General features: G+C 41.7%; 1 protein-coding gene across 2 annotated transcripts in view; it reads left to right on the top strand.

Moving 5' to 3' along the window:
- Znf41 (zinc finger protein 41) overlaps nt 1-24,050 on the top strand; it is a 39,949-nt gene that overhangs the window by 2,613 nt on the left and 13,286 nt on the right. Inside the window, exons 2-3 of one of the 2 annotated variants that reach the window (XM_090326128.1) lie at nt 6,041-6,072; nt 23,028-23,201. Coding sequence is in view for 1 of the 2 variants with exons in the window: in XM_090326130.1 (XP_090182256.1) it covers nt 14,659-15,243 (585 nt within the window). In the remaining variant the exon portion in view is untranslated. Of the gene's footprint in view, nt 1-6,040; nt 6,073-14,581; nt 15,865-23,027; nt 23,202-24,050 lie in introns of those variants that run through there. The other variant, XM_090326130.1, reaches the window with a different exon arrangement.

Raw genomic sequence — 24,050 nt, 5'->3', positions numbered from 1 at the left:
GAGCCTGGATGTTGTCGCTAAGCTTTACAGCTCAAGGCTACCACCCTACCCTTGAACCAAGCCCCGCTTCCTGTTTTCTAGAGGTTAATTGGAGATAAGAGTCTCAGGTCCTTTTGTGCCTTGGCTGTCTTTGAACCTTGATCTTCAGGTCTTAGCCTCCAGAGTAGCTAAGATTACAGGCATGAGTCTCCGCACCCAACAAGCATTTTGTTTTTGCTTTGCCATTACTATATGCCCTTCATTAATTTTTTTTGTGGGTCCTGGCTTGAACTCAGGGACTGAGCACTGTCCTTGGGCTTTCTCAGGGCTAGAGCTCAACCATTTGAGACACAACACCACTTCTGGCTTTTTCTATGTATATGGTAACCAAGGAATCAAACCTGGGTTTTCATGCATGCTCAGCAAGCACTACCACTAGGCTAAACTTCCGGTCCCTTGTTAATACTTTATTTTGAGGGGGTTTGGTTGTTTTGTTTTTGCCAATCCTGGGGCTTAAACTCCAGGCCAGGATACAGTCCTTGTGCTTTCTCAATGCTAGCACTCCCATTTGAGCCACAGCACCAGTTCTGGTTATTTCGGTATATGTGGTATGGAGGAATCAAACCCAGGGCTTTGTGCATGCAAGGCAAGCACTCTACCACTAGGCCATATTCCTGGCCCCGACTGTTTTTGTTTTTGTTTTTGTTTTCTGGTCCTGGGGCTTGAATTCACAGCATTTTTGTTCAAAGCAAGTGTTTTACCACTTGCACTGGGTTCTCTTGATGCTTAGAGATTGAGTCTCATGGACTTTCCTGCCCAGGCTGACTTTGAACTGGCATTCTCAGTTCTCAGACTCCTGAACAACTAGGATTACGGGCATAAGTTACTAACGCCCAGCTCTTTATTTAAAAAAAAACATTTTAATTGTTATTATAAAGGTGATATACACATTTTTATTTTTATTTACTTTGTAGTACTAGGGATTGAAGCCAGGTTCTTGCATGTGCTATGCAAATGTGTCTGAGCTACATTCTGTCATTGGTTTTGTTTTGGCCAGTTGGGGGGTTGAAATCAGGGCCTGGGCACTTCCCCTGAGCCTCTTTGTGCTTAAAGTTAGTGCTTTACCACTTGAACCACAGCACTACTTTCGCCTTTTTCTGAGTAGTTTATTGGAAATAAAAGCCTCACAGACTTTTCTGCTCAGGCTGTCTTCAAACTGTGATCCTCGCATCTCAGCCTTCTGAGTAGTAGAATTACAAACATGAGCTACCAGAGCCCACCTTTGGTTTTTTATTTTGTTTTCTTTTTTTTTTTAATGCTCTTTTGCTCAAGGCTAGTGCTCTACTCATTGAGCATAGCTCCACTCCCAACTTTTTGTGATTAACTGGAGATAAGAGTCTCCAGTTTTCTTGCCAGGGCTGGCTTCAAACCATAATCCTCAGATCTCAGGCTACTGAGTAGGATTATAAGCATAAGCCAACCATAAGTTATGTTACGAGTAAAATGCTTCTTTGTCAGTGTCACCCCTTCATAGTAGTTCCCCATTTCCTCTTTCCTGTTCCTACCCTCAAGTTACATAGTCCAGCTTTTGCATAGCGTACATTGAAAATAACCACATTTGTTCATTCTAATTTCCTCCATTAATGTATCCCCTCTTTGTCCTCCCAAAACATGCTTCTACTTTTTTGGTATTCATTTTGCTAGATAATATGTTAGTTGTTCAGAGATGTTAAACCTTTGGACTCCTCCCTTAAACGTACCATTTTTTAGTCATTTCATGAATAAATTCACTGAGCCCTGCATATGTTATCGTGAATTTTAGATCTAGCTTACATGTAAGAAAGAAAATGAGTGTGGTTTGTCTCTGAGCCTGACTTCATGTAACATGATTGTTTTTCTAAGTCTCTCTATTTCCCTGTAAATACCTGTCATGTGTGCATGCATGTTAGTCATGGGACTTGAACTCAGGGATGAGCACTGTCCGAGAACTTTTTAGCACAAGGAGGCACCCTGTCATTTGGGCCACAGCTCTATTCCTGATTGTTTAACCAAACAGTTGGAGATAAATGAGTCTCGGGGCCCTTCCTGCCTGGGATATCTTCAAACCAGGATCCTCAGATCTTACTCAGCCTCCTGTGTATCTAGGATTATAAAACTGTCTTTATTTTTATAATCCTAAATTGACTGTGCCTCACTATTATACGTTTTCTTTTATAATCATTGAGTTTGATTTTTTTCTTTAGTAGCACTTGAGTTTATTGCCATAAGTTTTTGTTTTTACTTTGCCAGTCCTGGAGCTTGAGCTCAGGGGTCTGGGCACTAGTCTTGAGCTTTCTCAAGGCTAGCACTCTACCACTTGAGCCACTTTACCACTTTGGGATTTTTCTGTGTATGTGGTACTGAGGAATCCAACCCAGGGTTTGTTGCATGATAGGCAAGCATTCTACCACTAGGCCACACTCCTGTTCCCCTGAAATAAGTTTTTAAATGTAGCATCATTTCTCTTTTCTTCTCCTCCCTCCCTCCCTCCCTTCTTTTCTTCCTTCTTTGATGTTACTGGGGTTTGAACTTAGGGCATAGCTCAAGCAGTAGAGAGCATCAGGTATGAGGAAAAGAGCCCAGCTTGAGAGTACAAGCCGCTGAGTTCAAGCCCAAGTGCCAGGTCAAAGCGATTTTTAACATTTTCAAAAATGGACAAACTTTTCTACCATCTAATTTTAAAACACTATCAATATTGTTAATGTTTTATCACTCCCTTAAAGGATATATCCATTAGTGGTCAATCACTAATGTACTTCCTTGTCTACTGTAGACAATTTATATAAATAGAATAATAAAACATATTATTTTGTCCTTTTTGGTTAGTATGTTTTTAAAATTAATTCTAACATCATATATTCATATTTTTTTATCAGTCATGGGGTTTAAACGTAGGATTTGGACACTGTCCCTGAGATTTTGTGCTCAAAGTTAGCACTCCACCACTTTGCACCACAATGCCACTTTTGGTTTTCTTATGGTTAATGGAGATAAGGGTCTTACAGCCTTTCTTGCCCAGGCTGGCTTCAAACTTTGACACTCATTTCTCAGCCTCCTGAGTAGCCAGGATTACAGGTTTGAATCACTGGCACCCAACTTCATTTTATTTTTATTGTGGCTAAGAACATACATGAAATTTGCTTTTCTGCCAGTACCCATGCTGGAACATGAGGCTTGTTGCTTTTTAACATGCACTCTGCTACTTGAGCCATACCCTATTCCCTGAGGCTTGCCTAAGGTGTACTATACAGCCACATTGTTATACAGCAGACCATTGGAACTTAATTTTCTTACAGAAAGTGAAATTTTATCCCTGTTTTCTTGATTTAGCTAGGCTTTTAGTGTGCACCTCCTACCCCAAGTTTCATGTATTGGAAGCATCCCACTGTGGTGATATTGAGATGGTAGAACTCTTTCAGAGGTAAAGTGAAGAAGCCACATGAAAAGTCATTGCGGTTGCCTCCCTTAGATCCAATGCAAATTATTACAAAAGAGAAAGCATGACCTGGGTGTCTATGGCTACTCAGGAGCCTGAGGTCTGAGGATCACTGATCAAAGCCAGCCCGGGCACTAAAGTCTGTGAAACTCTTAAACTCCAATTAACCACAAGAAAACTGGAAGTGGCACTGTGACTCAAGGGGTAGGGTGGTAGCCTTAAACTGAGGAGCTCAGGGATATCACCCAGGCTCAGAGTTCAAGACCCATAAACGACAAAAAAGAAAAAAGAAAAGAACAAGCCTGGCCCCTGAACGCATCTGGCTTCTTGTATTATAAAATATCCAGTGCATACACTCCTGTTGGGGACTGACTGTGGGGTCAGTGACCGTGATTGTGCGGGTCCAAGGTCACTGACCGTGGCACACTCCCACCATTGTGCTCTGTAGGCCTGGATCAAACTGTGATTCTCCAGATCTCAGTCTCCTGAGTAGTTACAGGTGTGAACCATAGGCAACTAATTCCCTATATAAATATTTTCTTTTTATTATTAAGTAGTCGTAGAGTTTACAATTGCATAAGTCAGGTCACGAGTAGAACACTTCTTGGTTAATGTCACCCATTTCCCAATTTTCCTCTCCTGACCCTACCCTCAAATTACATTGTCCAGTTTTTATATAATATTCATGTCCAGTTTTTACATAATGTACATTGACTATAATAACTTCATTTGTTCATTATTCATCCCTCCATTCATGTGCCCCTTTTCCACTTTACCCTTTCCCCAGACCATGTTTTTCACTTCCTGATATTCATTTTGCTACACGGTACACTACTTGATCAGAGGCATTAATGCCTTTGGACTCCTTTCCTATGTATACAATCAGTTTGTGTGTAAATGCATTAAGTCAAGTATATCTTTTTGTCCCCCAGTCCTGGGACTTGAACGCAGGGTCTGGTCACTGTCCTTGGGCTTTCCTCAAGGCTAGGACTCTACCACTTGAGCCACAGGAACACTTCTGGCTTTTTCATGTGTGTGGTATGGAGGAATCAAATCCAAGGCTTCATGGCATGCTAGGCAACCACTCTACTGCTAGACCATGCTCCCTACTGAAGAGCCCTGTATATCTTATTGCACGTGCACACGCGTGCGTGTGCGCACATACAGACACACACACACACACACACACACACACACACACACACACACAGATGTACATTTTCTCTTGGGTGGATAAACAAATAAAATTGAGTTTGTGTAGGGAGTGAGAGAATTTTAATTCTAAAAAAAATTTTTGGAGGGGGTTGGGCTAGTACTGAGAAATTGACAAGACAATAACAGGAGATAAGATTTAAACTTTAATGAGTTTAAGAGGATTCAGCACCATGACACTGGTGGTTCATGCCTGTAATCCTACTACCCAGGAAGCTGAGGGATCTGAGGATTGTGATTCAAAGTCAGCCCAAGCAAGATATTCCTTGAGACTTTAACCACAAAAACCTGAAGTAGAGCTGTGGCTCAAGTGGTAGAACTCTAGCATTGAGCAAAAAAACCTCAGGGATTCACTCAGGCCCTGAATTCAAGCCCCAGGACCAACACACACACTCACACACAAAAAAGGGGTTAGGCATGGCCTGAAAACCAGGTATGGTGGGTAATGTATGCCTGTAATCCCAGCAATCAGGAGGAGCATGGTTTTGTGAACAGCCTTGGCTACATTTGAAAAGCCTTTCTCAAAAGAAATGAATAGTGGCTGGGAGTTTGCCCTAGTGGTAGAGTGCTTGCCTAGTATGCATGTAGATCCGGGTTCAATTCCTTGGTACTACATACATAGAAAAGCCAGAAGTGGTGCTGTGCCTCAACTGGTAGAACACTAGCCTTGAGGAAATCTCAAGGATAGTGCTCAGGCTCTGATTTCATTCCCCAAGACTGGCAAAAATAATAATAAAAGGAATACCTATATTAGGAATGTAGTTTTGTGGTACAGTATTTGCCTAGTATATATGAGACTCTGGGTTCTATCCCCAGTGTGGAAGAAAGGGGGCAGGGAGAAGAGAAGGGGAAGAGGTGGAAAGAGAAATGAAAGAATAGTTTAATCTTGAGCTTTTCTTTTTTTACTTTTCTACATACCAGACTGGAAAACAATAGTTGTGAAAAAACAATAAATTACATAGATAGACTTAAGAGGATAGATAAAAAATATGTTGCAATATAGTTGACAACAATACTGCTTCTTACCCGGGCATGGTAGATCATGCCTATAATCCTAGCTACTCAGGAGGCTAAGATCTGAGGATCAAGGTTCAAAGCCAGCCTGGGCACAAAAGGACTCGAGACTCTTACCTCCAATTAACCTCTAGAAAACAGCTGAAATGCTCAGGGATAGTGCCCAGGCCGAGTTCAAGCCCCATGACCCTCCCCCCCACACACAAAAAGCTGCTTTCCTTTTGGTATTGAGAAGATGCCAGGAATATATGATGATTCCAATTTGCTCCACTTCACTTGATATTTGTGCTCATTATTTTATTCTTGTCATCCCAACAGATAGGATATTATACTTACTAGTTTTTTTGCTTTGTTTTACAGTACTGTGGATGGAATCCAGGGCCTCATACGTGGTAAGCAAGTTCTCTTTAACTCTGAGCTACAACCCCAATGTTCATTATAGTTTTGATTTTAATTTCTTTAATACTTACAGATGTTTGAGCATCTTTTCCTGTATTTAATGGCCAATGTATATAGTCTTTGGAGAAATACATATTGGAATTTATTAATTTTTGCGCCAGTCCTGGGTCTCGAACTCAGGGCCTAGATTCTGTCCCTGATCTTTTTCTGCTCAAAGATAGAGTGCTATCACTTGAATCACAGCTCCACCTACTGGGATTTTTAATTGATGATTTAGAGTGTCTCATGCATAACACCAGTAGCTCATACACATAATCCTAACTACTCAGGAGGCTGAGATGAGGATTACAGTTTGAAGCTAGCCTAGGCAGGAAACTACATGAGACTGTTAATAAACTACTCCAATAAACTACTTAGAAAAGTCAGAAGTGGTGCTGTGGATAAAGTGGTAGAGCACTCTTCTTGAGTAAAAGAAGCTCAGGGATAGCACCCAGGCCAAGTTCAAGTCCTAGGACCCACAGGGAAAAAATGTCTCTGCAGGCTTTTCAGCCAGAGCTAGCTTCCAACTGTAATCCTTAGACCTCATCCTCCTGAGTGGCTAGGATTATAAGTGTGAGCCACCGGTACCTATTTAATTACTTACGTTCTTGTGTAACTGATACCAGAGCTTGAACTCAGCCATCAGCTTTTTTTCTATCACAGCAGATGGTCTACCAGTTGAGGCACTTCCTGTACAGTTTTTTGCAGGTTAATTGGAAATAATGTTTCTTGGACTTTTCTGCTCAGGTTTTCTTCTAACAGAGCCTTCAGATCTTTGTCTCCTGAGTAGCTAGGATTATATATGTAAGCTAGCCCTTTGCACCAAGCCACTTTTCTTGAGCTTGAGCTCGGAGACTGGGAGCTGTCCTTTTCTTTTTTCTCAAAAACAGTGCTCTGCCATTTGAGCCACAACTCCCTTTCTGGCTTTTTTTGAGTAGTTTACTGGAGATAAGTCGCATGGACTTTCCTGCCTCAGCTGGATTTAGACTGTGATCTTCAAATCTCAACCTCCTCAATAGCTAGGATTACAGATGTGAGCCACTGGTGCCTGGCTATTTTAGTTTTTGAGACATGGTCTCATTTTGTAGCCTTAGACTGTCACATAGGCTAGATGTAAATCCCTTATTAGATACATGATTTGCATAATTTTTTCCCTTCCGTGGTAGACGGGGGCTTGAACTCTAGGCCTGGGTGCTGTCATCAGCTCAAGGATACCACCCTACCCCTTGAGCCACTGCGCCACTTCTGATTTTCTGTTGGTTAATTGAAGATAAGTGCCTCATGGACTTTAGTGCCCCACTGGCTTTGAACCAGGCTCCTCAAATCTCAGCCTCCTAAGTAGCTAGGATTACAGGCGTGAGCCACCACACTTTGCCCTGAATACAGTTTTTCCCATTCTGCGTATTTTTCACTCTTTTGATGATGTCTTTATATTTCAGTATGTTCCTATTTTAGTTTGTGATTTTTTTTTTGCTTGTCCTCAAACTTCTACTCAGGGCCTGGGCACTGTCCCTGGTTGTCTTTTTTTTTTTGGTGGATCTTGGGACTTGAGCTCTGGGCCTGAGCACTGTCCCTGAGCTCTTCAGCTCAAGGCTAGCCACAGTGCCATTTCCAGTCTCTCATCTTCTTTTGCCCAAGGCTAGCACTAGACCACTTGAACCATAGTGAGTGCATTTCTGGCTTATTCTGTTTATGTGGTACTGAGAAATCAAACCCAGGGCATTGCACACACTAGGCAAGCGCTCTACCACTAAGTCACATTCCCAATCCCCTGCGTAGAATTTTTTTTTTGTTGGGTCATGGGGCTTGAACTCAGCCTGGTTACTATCCCTGAGCTCTTCAGCTCAAGGCTACTACTCTACCCTTGAGCCAAGCCCTGCTTCCCTTTTCTAGGGGTTAATTGGCGATAAAGTCTCAGGTCCTTTTGTGCCTGGGCAGGCTTTGAACCTGATCCTCAGATCAGTAGGATTACAGACATGAGACACCTCACCCGGCTAGGTTTTTGTTTTGTTTTGTTTTGTTTTTTTGCCAGTACCAGGACTTGAGCACTGTCCTTGGGCTTTCTCAAAGTTAGAGATCTACCACTGAGCCTCAGCACCACTTCCGGCTTTTTATTTTAGTTTAGTTTCCCCACCCCACCCCCAGAGTTGAGTACCAAACTCAGGGCCTTGCACTTGCCAGGCAAGGGCTCTTCTACTAAGCTAAATCTCCAACCCCTCAGATTTTTTATTTTTATGGTACCAAGGAATCAAACCAGGGTCTTCATACATGCTAGGCAAGCACTCTTACCACTAGGCCAAACTCCCGACCCTGAGTAGTTTTATTGGAAATGAGTCTCACAGCCTTTCCTGCCTGGGCTAGCTTAGAACAGTGATTCAGATCTCAGTCTCCTGATTAGCTAGGATTATAAGTGTGAACCACTGGCACCCAGTTTAGTGATTTTTAAAATAATTTTATTGTTTCTACTAATGTGTTGTATAGAGGGGCTACCTTTTCATAAGACAGGTAAATAGTTCATGTGTGTTTTGTTGTTGTAAACAATTCTTAAATTGGCACAGAGAGACCTTTTCAATGTCAATAGTTTGATGGCTTTTCTCCTATCTTTGCCTTCCAGTAGTTGGGATTACAGATAAATACAAATTCCCAGATTATTGGTTCAGATGGATCTCACTTCCTCTTTGCCCTGGCTAGCCTTAACTTGTATTCTTCTAATTTCTGCCTTCCACGTAGCTGAGATCACCATGCCCATCCCTGCATCTGTCTTTTAGTAAACATATGCTTGTGCTTCTTTTGGGTGTATTTTGAGGAGTGGAAAAGCTGGATAGGTTATTCAATAGGCTATTGAATGTATTCTGCATTAATAAATAAGACCAGTTTCCCAAAGTTAGTTACATATACTTGTGTTTGTTTTGGGTGTATATTAAGGAGTGGAAAAGTTGGATAGGTTATTCAATGGACTATTGAATGTATTCTCCATTAATAAATAACACCAGTTTTCCAAAGTTTGTCATTTCATACTTCTGAGGAGCTACTAGTATGCTCTACATACTTTCTAGCTTTTGTTTATTTCCTGTGGTTTTTTGTTGTTGTTATTTAGCCATTTCTGACATGCATGGATGATTAGCTACTTTAATTTGGATTTTATTGTTAAGAAAGTAGAGCATCTTCATACGTTCACTTACTTTCAGTGTCTTCTTTATGAAGTGTATCCTTGTTTTCTCACTCTGTTTTTTTGTCAGTCTTGGGGCTTGAACTCAGGTGCTTGGGCACTGTATCTGAGTTTCTTTTGTTCAAGATTAGCATTCTACCACTTGAGCCACAGCACCACTTCTGGGCTTTTCTGTTTATGTGGTTCTGAGGAATTGAACCCAGGGCTACATGCGTGCTAAGCAAGCACTCTACCACTAAGCCACATTCCCAGGCCTCTCACTCTGTTCTTTTCACTTCATTTTTTGTTAGTACATATAAGTTGTACAGTTTGGAATTGCATTATATTTCTATACATATTTTGTTGCTCTCACTGATTTCTAGAAATTCTTGTTTTATTAGAGTAATCATTTTTAAATGCCTATACTGCAGTTACTTTTACCACTATTTGGATTTGCCTTCTTAATTTTATCTGCTAATGAATAGAAGCATTTTGTTTTGATGATATAAGGGTTTGTACTCTCAATTGGTTGTACCCTGTTGTTTGCTAGGCAATCATTCTACCATTGCTGTGATTCCTAAAGTTCTTAATTTTAATGTAGTGTAGTTCAGTCTTCGGAATAGTGTTTCACTCTATCAAGTACCAAGTTTTTATATGAAGCATGTTAGTTAAGAATGTAGTACTGCTACTTAAGGATAATTTTTAAAAGGAATACAAGAGTAAACAAATAGAACAGTGAAAATGAAGAGTTTAGGAGTGATTCCTAACATACATGGTCATTAAGAGACCCTGTAGGCAGTAGGCAGTAAAAAAAGCTAACTTATTTTTTTTTTTAGAAAAATGCTATTCAAGCATTGGTGGCTCATGCCTAAAAATCCTAACTTCAGGAAATCCACATAGGGTATCTCATTTCAAAGCTAGACTGGATGGTGAAGTCTGTGAGTCTTCATCTATTAAAAAAAAACACCACCAAAATGCTAAAGTGAGGATGTGGTTCATGTGGTAAAACACCGGCCACCAGTGTTGAGCTAAGCAAGGACACTTGTTTGGGGAAATGTCAGGCTTTTTCCTTTTTTTATTATAAGAAAGGTGATGTACAGATAGACGAGTTACAGTTGCATAAGTCAGGTAAAGAGTATATGTCTTTTTGGATAATATCATCCCTTCCTTTACTCTCCCAGTTTCTCCCTCCCGCCCTCACCCACAAGTTGTATAGTTCATTTTCAACATAGTGAGTATCACTGTTGCATTTGTTTACCCTTTTTCCCTCCAGTTCTGTGTCCTCCTCTAGTCTCCCAAAGACATATAAACCCACAAACAAAACAAACAGCAACAACAAAAAATCTCTTGCTTCCATTTCTTGGACAAGTTATTATTATTTGTTGTTGTTGTTGTCTTCAATCCGTTTCTGTGGGGCTTGGACTCTGGGACTGGATGCTATCCCTTGAGCCCTTCCGATCAAGGCTACCTACAGCCCTAGCCCTTGAGCTACAGTGCCACTTCTAGTTTTCTGGTGGTTAATTGGAGATAAGAGTCTCATGTACTTTAGTGCCTGGGTTGGATTTGAGCTGTGATCCTCAGATCTCAGCCTCCTGAGTAGCTAGGATTACAGATGTCAGCCACAGTGCCCAGCTGACAAAGGTTATTTTTTTCCATATATTTTTTATTGTAATTAATAGAAGGGTTACATGATATTTGCCAGATAGATGGTGCATTAATTCCCATACATTGATACCCTTTCTCATACAACGGTTATTTTTAATAACCTATTTGAATATTTCATCTCTAATAAAGCTATAGGTGAGAGGGTCAGATGTGAATGATTTTCTACAGTGGAGGCAGTTTTTCTTTTGACTAACTTCAGTTTGATAATTATTGAGCCCATATCTACATACTGTGTGATTTTTCTTTTCTTTTGGTTGGTCGTGGGGCTTGAACTCTGGACTTGGGCACTGTGTCTAAGCTCTTTAGCTCTAGGCTAGTTCTCTGCCTCTTGAGCCACAGTGCCACTTCTAATTTTTCTTTTATTTGTGATGGTCCTGGGGGTTGAAAAATCAGTATCTCAGGGTCTGGATGTTGTCGTTGAGTTTTGTTTGCTCAAGACTAGAGTTCTATCATTTGTCCCACACTAATCCACTGGAGATAAGGATGTCACAAACTTTCCTACCTGGGATGATTTACTGTATTCCTCAGATCTCAACCTCTAGGCTAGGCTTACAAGTGTGAGCCATTAGTGCCTGGTAGATTATGTGTGACTTATAGATTTATAAGTGATAAATTTCCTGGTTTTGTCTTTTTTTGTTTTTGTTTTTGTTTCGGTTGTGGGGCTTGAACTCGGCCTGGGTGCTGTCCCTGAGCTCTTTAGCTCAAGGTTGACACTCCATCACTTTGAGCCACAGGCCACTGCCAAAATTCCTGTTTTTTCATATTTTTTGTTTTTCCTTAAGTTTATTTTGACTCCTTGATCATCGGTCCCTATCTCATTTCTGGTGAGATTTATTTTGTTTTTGTGCCAGTCCTGGGTCTTGAACTCAGGGCCTGGGTACTGTCCCTGGTTTTTTGTGCTCAAAACTAGTGCTCTTGCACTTGAGACACTTTTCTGAGTAGTTTATTAGAGATAAGAGTCTCATGGACTTTCTGCCCAGGTTGGCTTTAAACAGGGATCCTCAGATCTTAGCCTCCTGAGTAGCTAGGATTACAGCTGTGAGCTGGACACACCTATCTGCCAGTTTTTGCCTTGGTAATCCTAGCCAGAAAGGCATTGCCTATAACAATGATCTAGTATATTTTCTTGTAGTTTAGAAATTTTAAAATCTAGCCTTATATTCTTAATTTTATTTAATCTATCTGGCATTCTAATATACTTTATTTTTCTATTAGATTATACTTGCTCTTTTACTTAGTTGATATTTTACTTTTCCTACTTTGGTTATACTAATTTCTGCTGCTAATTGCCTTACTTCCTCATAAATATTGTCTATATTTTGTAAATTACCAGATCCATATTGTAATAGCTACATGTGGAGAGGCAAAAATTGCCTTCTCATTTCACTCTAAATGGTTTTTTTTTGCCATTCTTAAGGCTTGAACTTGGGGCCTGGGCACTGTCCTGGGGCTTTCTCAAGACTAGTGTTCTACCACTTGAGCCACATGCCACTACCAGCTTTTTCTGTGTATGTGGTACCATGGAATAGAACCAAGGACTTCATGTATGCTAGACAAGCTCTCAGTCCCCCTCTACATGTTTTTAATGTAATAAAATTTTATTAGCTTACATTAGTTAGAGAAAAAATTTTTGGTCGTTTGTGGGACTTGGAACTCTGGACCCGGACGCTGTCCCTGAGCTCTTCAGCTCAAGGCTACTTCCCTACCCCTTGAGCTACAGCACCACTTCCAGTTTTCTAGTGGTTAATTGGAGATAAGAGTCTCAGGACCTTAGTGCCCGGGATGGCTTTTTTTTTAAAATGGGTTATTGGACTTGAACTTAGCGTAGATGCTGTCCCTGAGCTTCAGTTCAAGGCTACCACCCTACCCTTGAGCCAAGCCCCACTTCACTTTTTCTAGAGATTAATTGGAGATAAGAGTCTCAGGTCCTTTTGTGCCCAGCCTGGCTTTGAACCTTGATCCTCAGATCTCAGCCTCCTGAGTAGCCAGGATTACAGGCTTGAGCCACTGTGCCAAGCTTCATTGTTGTTTTTGTTTTTTTTTTTTAACATTTTCAATGAATTCCCAATCAATCTTCCCCTCTTGTTAATCTTCTTGTCTACTTTTCCCAAAACAATTTCAACAGGATGTTTTTTTTTCTTTTAATTTTTTTTTGGGGGGGGTTGGTCCTGGGCTTAAACTCAAGGTCTGATCACTCTCTCTGAGCTCTTTTGCTGAAGGCTAGTGCTTTACCACTTTGAGCCACAGCGTTTGCCACTTCTGGTTTTCTGGTGGCTAATTGGAGATAAGAGTCTCAGGGACTTTGCAGCCTAGGCTGGCTTTGAACCTCGATCCTCAGATCTCAGTCTCCTGATTAGATAGGATTACAAGTGTGAGCCACTAATGCCAGGCTTCAGCAGTAGTTATTTATTTTCATAGTTACAAATAATCTGTTTTGACAGTATTCACCCTACTATATCCTAGTTATTCCAGCCACGTCTCAATAGTATCCCCACACCACAGCCTTTTTTCTTGACCCCTCAATTCCCTATTGATAAATAGCTTTCATTGAGTTTTGCTATTTTTGTATAAACTTGCAATGTATTAAAATTTTCTACATTATTTTGCTAGTCCTGGGCTTAGACTCAGGGCCTGAGCACTGTCCTTGGGTTTTTTTCTCAAGGCTAGTGCTCTACCACTTGAGCCACAGTACTACTTCTGGCTTTTTTCTATGTATGTGATACTGAGGAATTGAACCTGGGTCTTCGTGCATGCTAGGCAAGCACTCTTACCGTTAGGGCAAACTCCCGGCCCCTTTCCACATTTTTTTTTTTACTTTTTGCCTTTTAAGTACTCCATTAGTTTGATTCATAGTCTTTATTTAGACATACAAATTACATATATGGCTATCCACATATTTATATATCCATGAATGTCTTTTTTCAGTGCCAGACCTGGGCTTGAATTCAGGGCCTGGGCCCTATACCTGAGCTTTTTTGTGCTCAAAGTTACCACTCTATCACTAGATCCACAGTTCCACTTTCACCTTCTTGGTGGTTAATTGGAGATGAGAGTCTTACAGACTTTTCTGCCTTGGCTGGCTTTGAAGACATAAAAATGTGTCAGTAGGTATATGTGAAGTTGCTCAACATCAGTATTTATCCAAGAAAAGTGTATCAGAACTTCAGTGATAGATCATATTATAAGGATGACTATTATAAAAAGACAAAAGAACCTTTATGGTTATGGAGAAAAAGAAATCCTTGTATATGTGGATAGGAGTATACTTTGCTTTACAGCCATTATGTAAGTAGTGTGGTGATACCTCAACATATTAAAAATAGAACTACTATATGATCCACCAATTCCTCCTCTGGGTATATTTGCAAAGGAAATGAATCAATGTCTTGAAGAGCTGAACAGGTATTTCAATAGACCAATGATAAATAATGGGATATATGTATGCATGTATTTATACATGTTAGTAGAATGGAATATTATTCAGCCTGAAAGAAGAAACTGTCGATTGCAATAGCATTAAGTGAGCCTCCTGAACATTATGTTCCTTCAGAACATTGTGTTAAATTAAATATCCTAGAGTATTTAAATTTAACTTAGTAATAACGTTGTTTACCCTAAATGCCCAATTATCTTTCTTTACTCCAATACAGTTATAGACAATTGCAAGAGTCACTTTTCAGACTGCTTTCCTGAGAGTATCAAGGACCAGAGCAGAGCAGGAGGCAGGATGCAAGAGCCTAATGACTTTGTGAACTTCCCAATGTCCCTGAACCCCTATGCCAAGATCTACAAAAGGGATCAGCATCGAGAGCTGGAAAATTATTTCAAGATGGATGGGTACCCTGACTATAAGGCTCGGGTAACCCTGGCTGCCAGGCTCAATCTGAAGGAGCACGATGTGCGAGTGTGGTTCCGAATGCGCCGGGCCACAAATGCTAAGGCAGAGTATGGGCCACAAAAGCGGAGGAGAAAGTTGGGATGGTTCTCTCAAGTCAGTGTTGTAGTGAAAGTGTCCAACAACTCATATAGTGATGACTTGGGTATAGGCAATCACTCTCAACCCAACCCCTGCTGGGCCTTGCCCATAGGGGAGTCCGGCTTCTCCCTCTGTGACCAGAAGGATAGCAACCAAAAGGGCTTCTCAAATTTTTCATTCAAACCATTTTCTTATCAACCCATTGTCTCATCAGGCACAGCATCATCCCTGGGTTCCACTGAGCTCCGCTCAACCACGGAAGCCTTCCAGAGACTTTCTGTCTCTGTATCAACATCTGAGTCTCAAAGCGGAGATGGGCGTTGTGGGCGTGGGTGAATTGGGCCCAAAACCTTTCTAAATTTTTGGCACATCTGCCTGCAGTTCCTTTAAGGCCAGATCCCAGTGGATACTTTCTCCCTCAGGAATACACTGTGTTCCCCTGTTTTGCTATTTCCAATGCTAGAAATGTCCCTATGCTCTCTGGTTGCACAAACTATTATTTAAAGTTTTTTTTGTGTTTTTTTTTCTTTTGCCTTGTTCAGAATGGAACCCAGGAAGCTCTTTCACTTGGCAAGCAGGTAGTCTACCAGTGAGCTTCACCCTGATCCCATTTAGGAACATTTCTGTGGGGTTCTAGAGTAGGAATAGGCTGCACAGGGTGTGTTTTTTTTCTTCAGTGGGTACTGTTCATGAGGGATCCATCCCATTCTCAACAACACCTTGACTTGTTTGAAACTTGTGGTCTCTTCTGTACTTTTTGTGGTTTTAATATTTCTTTGATGGGCAGGTTGGACATTTTTTACATGTTAGTTGGCTATTAGAAGTTCTCATGGTTTTTTTTAAATATATCAATTTTATTCCTTTATATAAAATTTGTTCTATCTTGACAAACATGTCTCTTGTTTTTCTTATTTGTATTTTTTAGTAGCATCTTGTGATGGGGTATGTGTGTATGTGTGTGTGTGTATGTATGTATGTATGTATGTATGTATGTATGTACACATACATGTGTACGTGCCTGCATGGGTGCATGTGTGTGCATACATGCATGCCTGGCCTGGAGCTTAAACTAAGGCCCTGGGTGCTGTCCCAGAGCTATTTTGCTTAGGCTAGTGCTCTATGCTTTGAGCTACACCTTCACTTGGTTTTGTTGGTGGTGGTGTTTTGGTTTGGTTTTTCTTTTTCCTCCCTTTTTTTTCTTTTCTTTTTTTTTTTTTTGCTGATTAAGTGGAAATAGAATCTCACAGACTTTTCTGCCTGGGCTGGACTCAGACCATGATCCTCAGATTTTTGTAAGTCCTTCTCAAATTGCTTAGGGACCTATTTTTCACCCCATCAGTTGCAGACTGATATTGTAATATACAATAAAGTTGTTGCAAAAGCTGGTGGTGAAACTGCTTTTCTTCTATTTTGAGATTTCTATTACTGTTTACTTTATATTCTGAGATACTGACATCAGAATGTTAGATTATAAATGCATTTTAAATTGTTCTGACAGAATCATATCAAGCCAATGAGCATTTAAAATTAGTTCCAGTGGAAGTGTCACTGTGGCTCAAAGCGGGTAGAGCGGTAATCTTGAGCTGAAGAGCTCAGGGACAACACCCAGGCCCAGAGTCCAAGTCCCATGGCTGACCAAAAAAAAATTAGTTCCAGTTCTTTTATCTGAATTTGTAGATGTGTTCTTCTAATACAGCTCCTGTTATTGCAAACAAAAGTCTGGTTCCAATATAATGTATTAAGTTATCGGGTTGTCCTTTAAATTAAGTGCCAAGCCAAAGTTAAGATTATTTGGGGAGGCAGGAGTGTGGCCAAATGATAGAGTGCTTGCCTAGTATGCACAAAGCCCTGGGTTTGATTCTTCCATGCCACATACATAGAAAAGGCTGGAAGTGGTGTAAATGGCTCAAATGATAGAGGGCTAGCTTTGAGAAAACTCAAGGACAGTACCCAGGCCCTGAGTTCAAGCTCCAGAACTGGCAGAAGAAGAAATTGTTTGGGTTCCTGAGAGTCAAGGATTAGGGGAAGATCAGTGAGTTAGGGTCTAAAAGGATATTCTAGGGCATTCTTTTTTCTTTTTTTGCTCGGTCATAGGGCTTGAACTCTGGGCCTGGGCACTGTCCTGAGCTCTTCAGCTCAAGGCTACCTCCCTACTCCTTGAGCGACAGCACCATTTCCAGTTTTCTAGTAGTTAATTGGAGATGAGTTCAGGGTCTTTAGTGCCCATGCTGGCTTAGAACCTTGATCCTCAGAGCTCAGTCTTCCGAGTAGCGAGGATTACAGGCATGAGCCACTGTGCCCAGCTGTCAATCTAGGGCATTCTTATGACAATTGATGGTGAACTAAAGTTTTGGTGAGTTCTTCAATATTTGGAGACATTTAGGGAAGTGACTAAAATCTCTAGAAATTCTTGGTTTTATAAAAGTTGGAAATTAACAATAAATGCTGTTGATCAACAGGGAATTAGAGGCTCAGAGGAAGGGAAAGCAAGAAAATGTTATTTTGTGCAACACATAATACATTTGAAGTACCACATTTGAAATGACATAGTGAAGACCCTTGGTACAATTAATATTCACAAAATATGAATGATAGGAGATAAAACAGACAGATAGCAAGAAAGGGAAGGCTAAAGGGGGAATGAGACTGAATATGTTCCCCATAGTTTATTTGCATTTATGAAAATGGAGCAATGAAACATGTTGGAGTTGTTTTAAGGGAGGATAGGATGAGGAAGAATGACGGATGAGGTTAATCGGGATACATTATTTATACATATAGAAATGTCAACAACTGGCCAGGAGTGTGGCCTAGTGGTAGACTACCTACCTAGCATGCATGAAGCCCTGGGGTTGATTCCTCCATAACACATGCACAGAAAAAATCTGCAAGTGTTGCTGTGCTGTGGCTCAAGTGGTAGAGTGCTAGCCCTGAGAAAGCCCAAGGATAGTGTCCAGACCCTGAGTTCAAGCCCCAGGACCGGCAAAAAAGAAATGTCAAAAACTCTCTTTTGTACAACTAACATATGCTAATACAAAAAGAGTTGGAGGGGGCCAGGAGTGTGGCCTAGTCTTAGAGTGACTGTCTAGCATGCAGGAAGCCCTAAGTTTGATTCCTCAGTTCCACTTACACAGAAAAGGCTGGAAGTGGTGTTGTGGCTCAAGTGATAAAGCACTAGACTCGAGAAAGCCCAAGGACAGTGCCCAGGCCCTGAGTTCAAGACCTAGTACTGGAGGTATATCTAAGGTCTTTTAGTCATTCCATGTAAGTTTATTGATAGGGATGCTAAGAAATCTGGGATCACTGAGGATTATGTCTTTGGAAGCTTTGGGTGACTGAAGCCATGGATTGGGGCAGTAAACACTAGTTGCTGCAAGACATTTGATATGTGTTGGAGTGGGAGGTTTGTGACTGGTGGTGGTGGGTTATATATATGGGCTGTGACTTGCAGAGCCTCAATAATTCAATATTTTGACTCCTAAAGCAGGCCAATGATAATGTCCTATTGAGAGTACACTGCTTACATTGGTGATTATTTGAAGAACCTGTAGAAATGAAATGATAAGCAACTTTTTTGACAGTTTTGTCAAACAGTTTAATGGTAGAGAAGCCTGTGTAGACCTGCTTGCTCACTTTTAGGGCACAAATAGAAATAGCAAAAGGATAGAAGAGTGAGCTATATGAGTTGCTTAGAATGTATATGAAATTATGCAACTCAGTTTATGTACATTGACATGGTCACGCCTCAGCTAAAACAATAGAAGAGTGAGCTATATGAGTTGCTTAGAATGTATATGAAATTATGCAACTCAGTTTATGTACATTGACATGGTCACGCCTCAGCTAAAGCACTTTGAAGGCAGCAGGAACAGAAATGGTTATTTTAACTAACAGGTATACAGTACCATGTAATTGAGAAAAGGCACAGGCAGCCTGGATTTGAGTCCCTTCTTCCCTCAATCTGAGAAATCTTTGAGTGGACTTTATGAATAGTTCTGTTTGATGGTGGATGGGATGACTGAAAATGAATTTAGGTATCTGGTTAAATACGCCTTTGATTTTGTAATATAACAGCATTTGCTACTAATCATATTCCAGAGGCTAGATAGGTCTAAGTGCTATATATGCAGATGTAAGCGCTATACTTGCATCATTTCATATACCTTTTTTTGCCAGTCCTGAGCTTGAGCTCAGGGTCTGAACACTGTCCTTAGACTTTCTCAAGGCTAGAGCTCTAACTCTTGAGCATCAATACACTTCTGGCTTTTTTCTATGTATGTGGTACCGAGGAATCGAATCTGAGTCTTCGTGCATGTTAGGTAAGCACTCTACCACTAGGCCAAACTCCTGGCCCATTTCATATAACTCAGAGAGGTCTTTTGAACTTGTTATGAGGTGAAGAAACACAGCCTAGAATGATTTGCTCAGATTTCAGCTAGAGCCAGAAATCAGCTCCTATTCATTTTACATCAAATCTGTGACTCTTTCACTACATCCATGCTATTACTTGGTGCTAGTTTTCCTGGCCTTTTCCATAGCATCCAGCGCAGTAAGCTTTATTTTGGTGTTCCCAGGAAGTGTTTGTGGGTGACCCGTGAGTGGCAAACCATGTGCGCACTAACATTCCAGCTTTCTGGGCGCCTTGATAAGAGTTGAAGGCAGGTGGAGATGGAGCACACACAGGTGAGTATATACAGCTCACCTGCACCAGCAGCTCTGGAATCCTCAGATGCCAGCCCACTTTTAAGCTTCTACAAGGGACTGACATATCAACAGAAAAGCACAAGAGCTGGGACTGAGATCCAGTGTATACCTGCCATAAAATGGGAGCTCTCCCCAGTCACCCTTGTCCATCCCTGCAGAGGGACATTGGGAGTTCATGTGAGGAAGAAAAGAACTCCAGGGACAGCCATCGATTTTGTGGAGATACTTCTGACCTGCCCGCAGGTCCTCAAGGTAGATGAGTGATAGAAAGCAGTAGATTTGGGCCTGTTTCTCTAGAGATAGTTAACAGTCCTCTCATTGTGAGTTAACACCACATGGCTGAACTCCCGACACCCAGAACCCTGTAGGTCTCGGTGGAAAGGCAAGGTGAGGGGAGGGAGATATGAAGAGGAGCCAGTCTTGTGGTCTATAAAAGCTGAGCATAACTACAGCTATGGAGACATAACCCCTGACTGCAGCACAGCCCTTTCCTCTCCATGGGCTCTTCACAGATGTTTATCTGATGGCTAAGCCCCCTTTCTTCCTAGTCTCTGGTGAGTTGCTGATTTCTCCCTTATCTTACTTAAGGTGGAGATTTTTTTCTGCCAGTCCTGGGGCTTGAGCCTGAGCACTGTCCTTGGACACTTTTTGTTCAAGGCTAGTGCTCTGCCACTTGGGCCACAGCACCACTTTTTTGTGTGTATGAGGTACAGATGACTCAAACCTAGTGCTTTGTGCATACTAGGTGACCACTCTAGCACTAGGCCAAACTACTGGCCCAGAGAGAAATGCTTTTGCTTAAAACTTAGACTGGCGAAGTGGAAGGGTGACCAGAGGTCAGGAGGGCTACACACTCATTCAAATGAACAAAATGTATGGGTATGTGATCACCCTAAAGACACATTGACTGTATACTGCCAACGTACAACAAAGCAGCAGAGTGCCAAGTTTTCCTGCCACAAGAAAGGCAGACCCTGCACATGGCCTCTTCCTTTCAGACCTTCCCCTGGATGCTGTCATCTGGGAGAAGGCTGTGCTGCCATAAGAGCACAGAGTTCTGTGGTCATTGGGTAGATGTTAAATTTTAAAAAAAATTATTTTGACCTTGTCATTAAATAATTTCATAAAGTCTTAGGAAACACAGATTAACAAATAGAAAATAGAAAATTACTTGTAATTCCAGTATTACCCAAAGATAATCATTAACATTGAGTATAGTCAATGTGAATATGCACATATGCCATATACACATAAAACTAAGGTTTAAAAATGGAATCATATTATTTGGTTGCCTTTGTGTGGTGCTGTCAGTTAATTAGGGCCTTACACATATTAATCAAACACTGTACCACTGATCTGTTCCCTCAATATATTGGTGTTACTGGGTTGAATTCAAGGCCAAAAGCTCCACCCACCACTTGAGCCATGTTTTCAAAAAGCTCAAGTTGGACTGGGAGTTTGGCCTAGTGGTAGAATGCTTGCCTAGCATGCACAAAGGTCCTGGTTCTATTCCTCGGTACCACATACATTAAAAAAGCTGTAAGTGGTGTTGTGGCTGACGTGTAGAGCTCTAGCCTTGAGAAAACTCCAAGGATGGTGCTCAGGCCCTGAGTTCAAGTGCCACAACTGGCAAAAAAAAGCTCAAGTTATCTCCTTCTGTGCCAGTTCTGGGGCTTTAACTCGGGGCTTGGGCACTGTTACTGAGCTCAAAAAGAGCAGAAGCTCAAGGTTAGTACTCTACCAATTGAGCCACAGCTCTATTTTGGGGTTTTTAGTGGTTAATTGGAGATAAGAGTCTACAAATTTTCTGGCTCTGGCTGGCTTTGAACCTCAATCCTCAGATCTCAGCATCCTGATTAGAAGGATTTCAGATATGAGCCACCTTCATCTGGCTTTGTTATCTCATTTTCAACTCCACAGTTCAGCATTCTGTTCTAGATAGTCAATATTTTCTTCCTATATTTATCTTTTTTTTGCCAGTCCTGGGGCTTTAACTGAGGGCCTGGGCACTGTCCTTGGACACTTTTTGCTCAAGGCTAGTGCTCTGCCACTTGAGCCACAGTACCACTTCCAACTTTTTCTGTGCACGTGGTTCCCGGGAATTGAACCCAGGACTTCATGCATGCTAGGAGAGTATACTAGGCCACGCTCCTGACCTGAAATTTTATTTTTAATTGTGTGTGTGTGTGTGTTGTGGGGCTTGAACTCTGGGCTTGGACACTGTAGCTTCAGCTCACAGCTACTGCTCTACCCCTTGATCCATAGCACCACTTCCAGTTTTCTGATGGAAGAGCCTTACCGACTTTAGTGCCCAGGCTTGCTTTGAACCTCGATCCTCAGATCTCAACCTCCTGAGTAGCCAGGATTACAGGCATGAGCCACCATGCCCCAGCTCTATAATATTTTGAGAATTACATTATATAATGAGTAAACCAAGTTAATATAGCCATCACTTCACCTACTTAACCTTTTTATAGTTTGAACGTTTAAAATTGACTCTCAGCAATTTTGAAATCAAGTGACCCATTCTAAAGCCCTCAGATTCTTTTTTTCTCTTTGCCACTCCTGGGGCTTGAACTCAGGGACTGAGCCTGTCCCTGAGCTTCTTTTTGTTCAAGGCTAGTACTCTTACCACACGAGCTACAATGCCACTTCTGCTTTTGCTGTTTATGTGGTGCTGAGGAATCAAACCCAGGGCTTGGTGGCTGCTAGGCAAACCTCTACGGCTAAGACACATTTCCATCTCCACAACAATTTAAAAAAAAATTGTAAGACTGAGCCAGGTGCTGGTGGCTCATGTCTGTAATCCTAGCTACTCAGGAGGCTGAGATCTGAGGATTGAGGTTCAAAGCCAACCCAGGACACTAAAATCCATGAGACTCTTATCTCGAATTAACCAGAAAACCAGAAGTGGCAATGTGGCTCAAAGTGGTAGAGTTCTAGCCTTAGGCTGAAGAACTCAGGGACAGCACTCAGGCCATGAGTTCAAAAAAGAAAAGGCTGGGCACTGGTGCCTGACACCTGCAATCCTAGCTTCATAGGAAGCTGAGATCTGGGAACTGTGATTCAAAGCCAGCTCAGGCAGGAAAATCTGTAAGACTTATCTCTAGTTAACTACTAAAACCTGCTAGTGGAGCTGTGATTCAAGTAGTAGAACACAAAAGCACAGAGACAGTGCTTAAGCCCTGAGTTTACGCTTCAAGAGCAGCACACACACACCTGGGTAGAGATCAGCCCATGGAAGTGAAGAAAACCAGAGAGGACTAGTGGGGGAGGGAGGGAACAGCCAGAGGTAGCAGAAAAAAGAGAAACAGGCTGATAGTCTACCAGCTTGGCAGAGCTAAATGAAGCAGAGTGTACCAGCACACATACAGAATGGTTTTTTTTGTTGTTCTTTTTGGTTTTGTTTTCAACAGAAACCTGGGGCCTGATGCAAAACTGGTCCTTCAAGACTCAAGGCTCCAGAAACCTGCCTGGGTGAATGGAATCTAGTCTGCATATGCCCAGACTGCTTCAACCAGTTTGTCCCTATTTCAGGATGTTCTATATTGTTCTTGAGAAGTATAAGTGAGACTGGAAAAGAAAGCTGGGTCAGTGCAAGTCTACCCAAAGACCTGGCATGCAAAATACAAGTGCATCTAGCAACCAAAGGGGAATCTGCAAGTATCTAGATAGCTGCCTCCAACTGAAGGCAACTTGAGACTGCCTCTCATTTCATTTTCTTGCTAGGCTTCTTGTGGAGCCTCTCTGCTAGGCCTAGGGCAGGTGGAAGACAGGATCACACCTGCACGTTCTTCAAAAACAATGTGGATGCCAGGCACTGATGGCTCATGCCTGTAATCCTAGATACTCAGAAGGCTGAGATCTGATCATTACAGTTCAAAGCCAGCATGAAAGTCCAGAACACTCATCTCCAATAAAGCACCCCCCCCCCCAAAAAAAAGAAGCCAGAAGTGGAGCTGTGGCTCAAGTGATAGAGCACTTGCCTTGAACAGAAAGGCTCAGGGACAGGACACACACCCTGAGTTAAGGCCCAGGACTGGTTGTGGGGGAGGGTTCACACACTCACCTACACACACACACACACACACACACACACGAACAATAGATAGTGTGCTGGGGAGCAGAAGTGAGTAGGGGGGTCCGGAGGCAGGAGACCTGAAATTTCCAGCCAGCTGTAGAGGGAGCCAGAACAGCTTGCCCAGGAATCAGGGACAGAATGGGCCGTAGATGGTCAAAGTCCTCACAAGCCAGCACACCTCCAGGGTAAGATGCAGAGTGTGCTGGGATTTTGAAGGCTCAGAAAGAAGACATTGCTGTGTACTTGGCTGGAGAGCAGTGAAAAGCTGGAGTTTGGGGGATTATGTGGAAGTAGGGATCCAATGCTATTGTCTGTGGTGGAAAATGCCTAGACAAATGAAACCTTTTTATTTTTATTT

Source organism: Megascapheus bottae, chromosome X, assembly GCF_031878675.1.
Source record: "Megascapheus bottae isolate mThoBot1 chromosome X, mThoBot2.hap1, whole genome shotgun sequence".
Taxonomy (NCBI): domain Eukaryota; kingdom Metazoa; phylum Chordata; class Mammalia; order Rodentia; family Geomyidae; genus Megascapheus; species Megascapheus bottae.
Note: the sequence above shows the minus strand (reverse complement) of the source record. Positions and strands in the feature narration are given on the sequence as shown.